The 11245-nt window shown below is 40.6% G+C and overlaps 1 protein-coding gene across 6 annotated transcripts in view; it reads left to right on the forward strand.

Moving 5' to 3' along the window:
- The window catches only part of EBF3 (EBF transcription factor 3), a 128747-nt gene extending 118570 nt beyond the window's left edge, over window positions 1-10177 (forward strand). For 3 of the 6 annotated variants that reach the window (XM_027737104.2, XM_039378947.1, XM_027737109.2), the window contains exons 13-17: window positions 1-62; window positions 716-893; window positions 2091-2279; window positions 2749-2946; window positions 9796-10177. The exon at window positions 1-62 is cut by the window's left edge and continues 4 nt beyond it. In XM_027737104.2, the coding sequence (XP_027592905.1) occupies window positions 1-62; window positions 716-893; window positions 2091-2279; window positions 2749-2946; window positions 9796-9827 (659 nt within the window). In that variant the 3' untranslated portion in view covers window positions 9828-10177. The remainder of the gene's footprint in view (window positions 63-715; window positions 894-2090; window positions 2280-2748; window positions 2947-9795) is intronic. The other 3 variants (XM_039378948.1, XM_039378949.1, XM_027737112.2) reach the window with 1 other exon arrangement.
- Window positions 10178-11245: the final 1068 nt, after the last annotated feature.

An 11245-nucleotide genomic window follows, 5' to 3' on the forward strand; every position in this document is an offset into this window, starting at 1 on the left:
TATTACTTAAGAGAGCAGCAGACCTTGTTGAAGCCCTATATGGGATGCCCCATAACAACCAGGTAGGTCACCAACGCGGTCTTTGTTCCCATGCTGACATGTGTAGATCAATACCTGCTCTTTGCAGAGCTGGCAGAGCATCAGCACGTTCCCTTTGTACACAGCCGGGCTTTGCCAGCCACCTTGAGGGCAGTCTGATGTGATGCAATGCTCCGAGGGAAACGCTTCATCTTCCCCTTCTCCTCTCGCCGCTCGTTTGCCCATCAGAAATGACAATTAAGTGTAAGGTGCCAAAAGCATAAGCAAGCATTAAGGCAAGAGAATAACCTTGAACTCGGGCCAAAATATACAGTGACTAATAGGAAGTCCTAAAGAAATCTGCTAAACTGAGCGGATCAGACCTACTGTATTTTGCAAACTGCTGAAAATACATCTCCCGCCCTGAGTGAATAAAATGTGTGTTGGGATTTTGACTTGACTTCCAGTGCTAAACTCTGATTTTCTGTTAATTTCTTTATTTCTTTATACTTACTGTGCTGAGGTGGAATTGCATGTAGGGAGAAAAACAGGAGGTGTTGTTGAAACACGCAGCAAACTCTCCGCCCTCACTATAATTCCACCTGAATCTCTTTGATAAACTTTAGCATTATTGCAACTTGGGCTATTTGCGCAAATCAGCGTCTGAGTTGTCAGAGCCTCTTTTCTGTCTTGCCAGGAGATAATCCTGAAACGAGCAGCTGACATTGCCGAGGCGTTGTACAGCGTGCCCCGCAACCACAACCAGATCCCCACTCTAGCCAACACTCCCGCTCACACCGGCATGATGGGGGTGAACTCCTTCAGCAGCCAGCTCGCCGTCAACGTCTCCGAAACATCACAAGCCAACGACCAAGGTAGGTGGGATTTCAAGAGTTAATCCTCCACCTTGGTAACTGCTTTTGACCAGTGCCATCAATCCGAGCTGATGTCACCGCCGTGTCCTATCTCTTTCTCTCTCCCTTCTCGTGTGTCTGAAACGCCGTCTTTAACTTTCTTGAAATATTTAATTCTTCCTGTTCTTTCATTTACTGTTATCATAAAGCATCTCTAGCGGGGGAAAAAAATACAATTGGCAAAGTGTAGAGAGCTCTTTGTTATTCGCAGTAAATATACAACGTGTATGGTTTTTTTTTTAATATAAAATAATTATGTCTAGGTACCTCCACCTGGTTTTGGAATATTTACACAGATAAATCTAATTTGATGTCTGTGATTTTAAAATACTTTGTTTGTAGGCATGTGTGACATATATGTTACTAATAAAAGTAATAGTTGATTTAATTTACCTGTTGTAATTGAAAATGCATGTAGCATATTGCATTTAAAATTAATTTTGATACTAATGAAAGGAGGGAAACAGGATTATTAGATATGTTCAAACGCATATTTTTTTTTTGCTTGCAACATAATTATTAAATTGATTGCTCAGATAGGAACAAATTGTTGTTTAAAATCCTGATTCTGCTATGTTTCCTCTTCTAAAAAGATTGTCTTTTAATGCATTTCCAAGCTAATAAGCCTTATAAAATTCTGTACTTGCTCTTGAATTAGTTTTCACTGATGGCTACACCTTATGAAAGCTTGTTGTTAGCATAAAAATATCAATCACAAAATGAAGACCCCAAAACAGCCTTTTAAAGTAAATCACTGCAACAAAAAAGTTTTTCTTGTCAGCTCTGGCATTTGAAGGTCTGGAGAGGCTGAAAGTTCACGCAGTGTGTTGGTACAAAGCGGGACTTGAGCCTGTTGATAATTGCTCCTAAAGACAAACGTGAAGGCACCTGACACAGCTGGATCGAAGAGAGCTTTTGTTGGCTGTCTGTGCTAAGAGGAGAGACAACATAGAGTGCTCGCGGATGATTTAAGTAGGGTTGGCGTGATAAGGTTATCTCAAGCTGCAAGAGTTGATAGGGCAGTGAGAGACAACTCAGAGCAAAGCTGTGCAATCAATTAAAACTGTGTAATATATGCTGCATGAGGAAACCCCCCAGCCCTAAGTCTATCTTATAAAATAACATTATTTTTTTGGGGTGGGGGGGTTTCTAACACAGTAGGTTACAGTCGCAACACAAGCAGTGTTTCCCCGCGAGGATATGTTCCCAGCAGTACTCCTCAGCAGTCCAATTACAACACAGTCAGCAATAGCATGAATGGATATGGCAATGCCGGCATGCCCAATCTAGGTGTACCAGGTTCCCCTGGATTTCTTAATGGCTCCTCAGCTAACTCTCCTTACGGCAGTAAGTGTCTATTTTTGGTAACACATCATCATATAGATTCATATTTACTACCAAATCAACTCCTTGCATTGTTTTGATTTTCCTCTATTGTCAGCTACTGGATAAAAGGAGGGGTGACTCTGGAGGCTGGACGTAAAAATGAAAATAATAAATTGATCTGTTTTGTGCCAGAATACAATCTCAGATAGAGAAAAAAATAAACCAAACCAAACCAAAAAAAAAAAAAAAGAAACAAAATAAAAATTGGACTGCGCAATTCGTAACAAAAGTCCAACACAAAAGAGTTTGCCTGTTATCCAGAGAGTGGCCAAGCCAAGGCATTTCATTTTTATTTTTTTATATATATTTTTTTTATATATATATATATATTTCTATATATATTTTAAGAGGCAAGGCCCTATCACTCTCTTTTTCCGTGTTTGCCGTGAAAACCTCAATCTGAGTCCTGATTATTTTTGCTTTATTGCAGTAGTGCCGTCAAGCCCTACCATGGCAGCCTCTTCGGTCACCCTCCCTTCAAACTGTAGCAGTACACACGGCATTTTCTCATTCTCACCTGCCAATGTCATCTCTGCAGTGAAACAAAAGAGCGCCTTCGCTCCTGTTGTCAGGCCCCAAGCCTCTCCTCCACCATCTTGCACCAGTGCAAATGGAAATGGACTTCAAGGTGAGCTGGATCTCTCTCAATTTTCTGTGTATTGCCTTTTTTTTTTTTTTTTTTTTTTTTTTTTTGATGCATACACTCAAGCCCTGATGGTTTCTTTGGGAGAAAGGTACCTGGCTAATTTTTTTTTGGGTTCCTGGTGCTCTCGTAGCGATGCAAAAGCAGGGGGAGAAATAGGGTAGCACGAATGGTCTGCTGAGATCTTTAGTTCATTTTTAATACTTGCATTAGAGAAAGCACTAGCTGTTTTTCTGGTATTTTCCCTTAGGAGTTCGTGACTTAAATTTTAAAGGAATACTGTATCCCTGAATGCCTCTTGGAGGGTTCATGTACTCCGTGTGTTTATATGTTTTTTGAACACATTTCTGTGGATGTTTAAATCCAGCAGCGTTCCGGCAGGACATGGTGTGATTTCCTTGTTTTACATAGGGTGCAATAGTGATTTCAAATATGTCAAGTTAATATAAATCAGGTTAAGCTCTCAGCCAGTGAACTAACCTTCCCCTGGACTAGGTAGCCCTGTATGCAGGGGGTTTGCATGCTCTGGTGGTCCCAGCTCGCTCTCATACTGTGGTGTTAGAGTGGTTACATCCCTAAGTGAACTGAATATTTAATTTAAGGCAGGCAATTTTAATAATTTGCTTTTTTGGTATTTTTTTTTCCTTTTTAATCCATGTGATTTTGTGTGGGTAGTGCAAGGAACAACTTATAAACCACTTGCAGAACTCTCATGGTTATCTGCTGGGAGTGGGGCAGGAGGAATTACAATACAGTGTATGTTTGGTAGAAGAACAAAAATATGAACAAAGTCTTTCCAAAAAGGAAGACTTAGGTCCTATTGTACCACTTTTAAGTCATATTGTAACATTTAGAAGATAAGACTATAGATGGATTAGAATAATTTGAATGTTTGCCTGTGGTTGAGTCTCATTGTGCAGTAAATTGGAGCACTTCAGATCCCATTGAAATCAGGAAGGCTTGAGGACACTCATACCCCGGAGGTCATCACTCCTCTTGACTTCCTCAGTTAAGAATTAGCAGTACAGTGTTATTTATTCTTTGTATTACCATGACACCCATGATACAATGAGCGCTCACAGGCAAACAGATGACAGATATTTTAATTTGCCTAACAAATTCTGAACACCTGCATTTTGTGGGATCTGAAGGCACTTCGGAGAGACATAATCCCAATCCCACAGAACTGTCTGTCCACCACCAAGGTCTCAAAACTAATGTTTCTGTAGCTTGTTATTCACTTCTTGGCCCAAAAAAGCATATGAGAGCTTGTTATGCACTCAGGTCAAGGAAGAGCTGAGGATTCAGCTACGCAAACTTATTGTGGGATGAATGTTAAAGAAAAGAATAATTAGATTAACAGATTCTTTCATATTTCTTTACTGGAAGCTTCACTATGTTACTACTGTAAGGAGAAAACTATACTGATATTCTTAGAAAGAATAATCCATTAATAAAATAATCCAGGGTCCTACTTTCCTCTTTTTATAAAAAGACACTACTATGAAAAGTAAATACTGAAATAATATAATGAAAAATAAAATCTTAAAAATAAAACAATAAATTAAAATCATAGAAATAAAAGATAATAAAATTAATAAAATAAACAATTAAAATAAAATATTATAAATGTGGTAACATGACAAATCTGAGGCAACTGCTCTGTAGCAGATATTTATATATGTATTCATATTAACATGTTGATTGTGATTTACTCTGAAAATACAACTATTTAAACATCTAAACTAAAATGATCTGAATTTCTGTAATTTCAGTATGTAAATACAGGGCTTCTCATCAGATAGGCAAGGGTTTAGGTGCTTAAAAGCACTAGATTACTGCAAAGTGTGGTTTTAAGGAGAACAGGGTGGGCTGAATGCCTGCACCAAGCACCTAATGTCCCTTGGGCACCTCCCCAAGCCTTTAAAAATTGTACATCTCCAGCCTCAAGTGCAAAATGCTTCATACATAAAGCTCAGAAAATGGCTTTGAAACAGTCAATACTGATTTTGTTAACTAGGTCATCAATTTAACTCTTAGGCTGGGTCCAGCCTTTCTCTGGACTAAGCTTTTTCCATGGCCAGACAGCCCAGTGAAGACTTAACAATGCCACTAATCCCTGATTTTAGGATGCTGCAATCCAAACAGCAGACCTGGTGTCATCCTTTTGGATTTTGGTTCAGCAGCCAAACTGAAAATAAATAGAAGTGTTGAAAACAAGCAAGAAAACAAACATTTGCCATTTTTTCCTCGACTGTCTGAATGGAATCATTTTGTGTTGAGCAGAATGACACAGAGAAATAGGGAGAATGTCCTTCTGGTCTGGTAATTAGAGCAGTGAGTTGGGGTAACTAGAACAGGGTTGTAACAAAAAGTTGAATTGCTTATGCAAAGTAGCACCACAAAGTGATGCTCAGTGAATTGTGAGGAATTCAGGAACTTACAGAGCATCATAGAATCCTGGGATGGGTAGGGCTGGAAGGGACCTTAAAGACCATCTAGTTCCAATTTAGGGCAGAGATGCTTTCCACTATCTCAGGTTGCTCCAAGCCCCGTCCAACTTGTCCTTGGACACTTCCATGGATGGGGCAGCCAAAACTTCTCTGGGCAGCCTGTGCCAGGGCCTCACCACCACCTCACCTCACTCAGGTTCTTTCAAAACAGAGGCAACATTACTTCTCCCAACCAAAACTATTGAGTTAATTCAGACTGAACTCACAAAAAGTTTCAGGTTGACAACACTTCCCCCAGTTGTCCTCACAGATTTCAACCACTGCCTTGAACTGAACTGCTGCCAGAACTGAGTGGCAAGACAGGGATGAATTTGTCATCTCCTTCCTTCATGAGATATAAAGAAAAGCCACCAATACTCCCGTGTTGGCACTTATTTATACTGCATTTGACCCATACAGTTGTTTTGGGAATTTCTATTTTTTCTTCCTATTTTCCTAGTCATTTATGGACATTGAGCTCTTTTTAAAGTTTCTTTCTGGACACTGTGCAAACAGCTTGAGAGTTATCTGATCAGCACATTTTCTATATTAAGTTAAAATTTGGAATTTAAGAACTGCAGTCCAATGCAGCAGAAGTTTTTTTTGTGATCTTGAAGTACAGTCTCATTACAGAGCAGGATGTAAAGGAGCTGAGTGGCAGCTGAAGAGTCTGCACTGTTAGAAATGGTCACACACATTTAGTCAACCCAAAAGGGAAGTAAGAGCTCGTGGTCACTGTTGTTGTATTGGAGGTAAATCCTTCAGTTTATGGATAAGGCAGGACATGGATAAGAATGGATAAGAATGCACACACAGGTGATCCTTTCAGAGGGATTTGGGGGTAAATTGCACTGATCTTTGCTGGGTAAACCCTCCCAGGATGTGTCTATGTGTGGGAAAAATGCTGTTCTTGGTACACCTAAGATGGTGAGAACACAGGAGCAGAGCTATGAAGCTCCACCTGGATCTGAGGGAGATATTTTTGTCTCCTAACAAAGTATAAAGCAGAGGTTGAGCTGCTCTACCTCCTGGCTTATGCTAACATCACCCTAAGCATCAGGACCACCTGAGCCCTCCGCACTAGAAGCAAGATCTTGCTGCCAGGAAGCACGACCCCAAAACCCACTGCACTGTAGGACCTACTGCCCAAGAGGGAACACGGCCTTTAGCCAACAGATTTTTTTCTAAAGAGATCCAAGACACCTGCTAGTGGAAGGTGTCCCTGCTCATGGCAGGGAGTTGGAATGAGATGGTCTTTAAGGTCCCTTCCAACCCAAACCAGTCTGTGATTTTACAAAGACAGAGGTTAAGAATAAAAAAAAATAAAAAAGAAGACAATCTGGGGAGATCTCAGAGGGGTCAGGGTGCAGGCCATGACAGCCAGGGCTGATGTGTTGTCTTCCCCCTTGCTGCACCCATGTCAGCTGCACATCCATCCCCAGCCAGCCGGTACCTGATGAGGGTCAACACTCGGAAGCTGCAAATCACAGAGGAGAAACCTCTCTCTCTGTTGTCCCATGGCCATGACTCACTCCTGTGACTAAGTCTACAAAAAAGGGCCTTTGAGCCATATCCAAAAAGCCACAATCTTGTTGACTCCATACAGCCTCCACTGCATAATCTATGATCACAAAGTCAAGTACTCACATACTTTTTTAAGAGCAGGATCTACTGTATGTGTTCCTTTGGGCAGAGAGCCTTTTCCTGTTTAAAACAATGGACATTTAAGGTATAAAATATTTTTTTTTTAGTGAGAAATTGCTGGCTCCCTGCAAAGTTGGAAGTACAATATATGTTCAAAATTTGGTTTTCAATTGTAATTTACTTTCTATAGATTGTGAAAGATATTGCTCTCTGGTTATAGGACTGTAATGCAGAGCACAGGGGTCTCTATATTCTTTTAAAATTGCATCCTGCTTAATTTTCTGGTCTTTCCCTGGATGAAAGTATTAAAATTATTATTAAAAAACTAGCCAGCTCATTTTTCTTTAAGAAGGCATTTGGTATCAATTTGCACAGCAGGAAGCGCAGCGCAGAAATTCACAATTGTCAAATGCTGCCACTAAAAGAACAGTGAAATAAATGTCTGGAGCACCAACCTTGCACCCCCCTCCCATTGTGCCACAGGGAGAATTCAACAAAAATAGTTAAATTAAAAAATTTAGACTTCCTCCCCACGCCCCCCCCCCCCAAAAAAAAAGCATGCAGCAGATAATCTAATTTTTCACACAGTAGAATCATAGAATCCCAGAGTGGTTTGGGTTAGAAGAGACCTTAAAGACCATCCAGTCCCACCCCCTGCCATGGGCAGGGACACCTTCCACTATTCCAGGTTGCTCCAGGCCCCGTCCAACCTGGCCTTGGACATTTCCAGGGATGGAGAAGCTGATGGTGCTATTGCAGCATGGACTTGGAGGACATGGTTGAGTGGTGAACATGGTGGTGGTGCTGGTTGATGGGTGGACTGTATGATCTTGAAGGTCTTTTCCAGCCTTAATGATTCTGTGAGTCTATGATAACATCTCAAGATGATCTCCAGCATCCTCCAGTTCAAGTGCACACCAGGTAACCAGACTGATGTGGAGACAGGTTTCCTGCTGACTGAATCCCATTGGAGAAGCCAACCTGAGAGCAGGGGTTTGGCAGGTCCAAACACAGGGCAAGATCATCTGCTGGCCCGGGCTGATGCAGTGTGGAACAGAGATTTAGTGAAGGGTTGTTTTAAGGGTTCTTTAAAAGGTGTTCAGGCATTGTAAGGGGCTGCCCAGGGAGGTGGTGGAGTCCTCATCCCTGGAGGTGTCCAAGGAAGGACTGGATGTGGCACTCAGTGCTCTGGGCTGGGTGACAAGGTGGGCATCAGGCACAGGGTGGACTTGATGGGCTGGGAGGGCTTTTCCAACCTCAGTGATTCTTGGATTCTGTGAAAACATGATGAAGAAACTAAATGTTTAGGATCAGAAGGGTTTCTACCAATATATGCACTATTCTCCAGTTAAATTTTGTAAGTTCAGTTGCTGTTTAGCTTTAAAACATTCAGTATTATAAAAAATGCAAAATTATAACTTCAATTTCAACATATTTGTTACATGTAATTGGGGAAAAAAGTGGTAGAGTTGGAAAACTTCAATCTGTTTCAAGGGCATCACTTGAGCTGTGCTTTAGAGAACGTCCCATCCAAATCCTTCCCAAAAATGTTGCCAGAAGGACCAGGACTGCTCAGGGCTCTGGGTGCATCTGTTGGAGCAGTGCTGATGGTGCAGACCATGCTGCTGCAGGAAGTCGTGTCACCCATGAAATGTGTATGGACTCAGCTCTTCCAAACCGTAAAGCTGTAACAGCGAATCAGAAATAAATTAATATTGTTGAAATTAATGAACTGAGAAATTGAAGTTCACATCACTACACGAACAAATTTATTAATATCTGTTGTACATAAATTAATGAGAAATATCACTACGGCAAAAATTAAACAACACTAAAATTAAAGACTGTCTAAATTATGTTTCTACCAAAGAGTTAACTAGGAAAAAAAACAGTGGTTGTTGGCATATCAGTCTTTATCTGGTAAAAAACTCTGGATATGGCTGGTCTGGGCTACTGATAGAATCACAGAATCACAGAATATGCTGAGTTGGAAAGAATTCACAAGGATCATCCAGTCCAACTCCTGGCCCTGCACAGGACCATCCCCAAGAGTCAGACCCTGTGCCTGAGGGTATCATCCAAACGCTCCTTGAGCTCTGTCAGCCTTGGTGCTGTGACCACTGCCCTGGGGAGCCTGTTCAGTGCCCAACCACCCTCTGGGGGAAGAACTTTCTCCTGATATCCAACCTAAACCTGCCCTGACACAACTTCAGGCCGTTCCCTCGGGTCCTGTCACTGTGTTTTTATGGCATGTGAGCTCCAGAGTTGGGAGGAGGTGTAGGGTCCTTGGCTTTGGTCTTGGAGAGTTCTTGGCTGCTCAGTCCTGCTTTTATCATAAAGTAGAATCGTGGAAAAGGAGGTTTTCTGTCCAGGTGCAGGTCTGGGCATGAAGCGATGGTTAGAGGGGATGTCCCCAAGGAACGGTGTTATGGTCAGGAGTGTTGTCGGGAACCTGGAGAGCTGAGCACAGGAATCAGGGTGCCCTTCCCTCAAAATCCTGCTCAGAGCCTCCTTTCCCAAGGAGAAGCCCTTTGTTTTGCTATGGAGAGGTGCGTGTCCACGGTCCCTTGGTCCAAGGGTGATGTGGAGGAACCTGGCTCTGCATCCTCCGTTTGAGCATCGCGATGGCTTTGAACCAGCTGTGCCTTCCCCCAGTTGTGACAATAACGGCTCCTTTTTCTTCTCTTTTCTCTTTTAGCCATGTCCGGGCTTGTAGTCCCGCCAATGTAAAGTCACTTTTGTTTACCTACCGTAGCACCAAGCTGCAGAGGATGGGCTTAGGGGACAAGTTTAGTATATTAAGACATGCTGATGGAAGCAGTATCTTCACGCAGAATCAGCAACAAATCGAAATGCTACAGGAAAAAAAAAAAAACACAAAAAAAAAAAAAAAAAAGAAAAAAAAAGACTTTGTTTAAAGATTTTATTTAAACTATTAAGAATCTACATGCAAACAACCTACTTCTTCATGAACAATTCCATTTTATTGACTGAATTTTTCTCATATTTTCACATTTCTCAGTCCTGGAGAATAAGGAAAAAGCGACGCCTATTTTGTATAAAGTTTCTGATTACGTCTTGGCTATGTCTAGTACTTGCTATGTGTTGGGAGAAACTTTGTGGATGCACCATTTTGATTATCATGAAACACTGATGAAAAATGCCTCCGAACATTTTTCTGTACTCATAACTAGATTCACAATGGTTGTGTATCTCTATAATGTGAAATATTTTTTTGTGGTGGAAAAAAAGGGGGCCAAGGAGGTTATGAGCCATCAAACTGGAAAAAAAAGAATAAAAAAAAATAAGGATGAATATATGATTAGAAAAAAAAACCACACAAAAAACCGGGGCGCGGGGGCGGGCACGGGGGGGTTTATCGTTGCTTAACTTCATCTTAATGAAATGGAACTTTGTAACTTATTGTAGTTAGAAATTGTAACTTTGATATTGAATTCTCTTGCCTTCAACAAGCACACTGACAGAGAAAAAAAAAAAAGAAATTGCTACTGTCTGTTGGTTTAAAAAATGAAAAAAATATACTTCCACTGCTAGAGCTTCCTGTTAAGCAAGTGTGATCTGCAACATTTTTTCAACTTTTGCTAGCACTGTATACTATTGCATTTTAGGCTACTGTGAAGTCTATGTTTCTTGTACCAGAAAATTGTCCTTTTGACTTCTAGATCCTTCTTCCCTAATGTGTTTTGTATGTGGTTATAAAATTGTAGACTTTTGTGATTTTGCCAAAGTTGTAGCTAAATATTTATACACTTGTCTTGAATTTTTTTCAGATCCACTTAAATATTTAGAAAACAAAAAGCAGATTTTATTCCTTATGGAGGCTATAAGGAATAAAATAGTCTTACCCATTGCAACACTTTCTTTCACATAAACACTTGCAGTCACTAAGGGAATTTATTTTGTAACATATCAACTATAAATATTGTATTTATCTTTGAAATTTTGTATATTGCTTTTCATAATTTTTTTTTTTTTTTATGTTCCTGTATGTATTGGTTTTTGTCCTGGCCTGGTATCGTGATGCTGAAAAAAGCATTAAGCCAAGAACCATTGCCTTCATGTTTTACTTTTAAATAAATGAGTGTCCGTGCATTTCATTTGTACTTCATAAAGTTGCTATTGTTTAA

Source organism: Pipra filicauda, unplaced genomic scaffold (genome assembly GCF_003945595.2).
Source record: "Pipra filicauda isolate LSUMZ 115617 unplaced genomic scaffold, ASM394559v2 scaffold150_size2825430_pilon, whole genome shotgun sequence".
NCBI lineage: Eukaryota > Metazoa > Chordata > Aves > Passeriformes > Pipridae > Pipra > Pipra filicauda.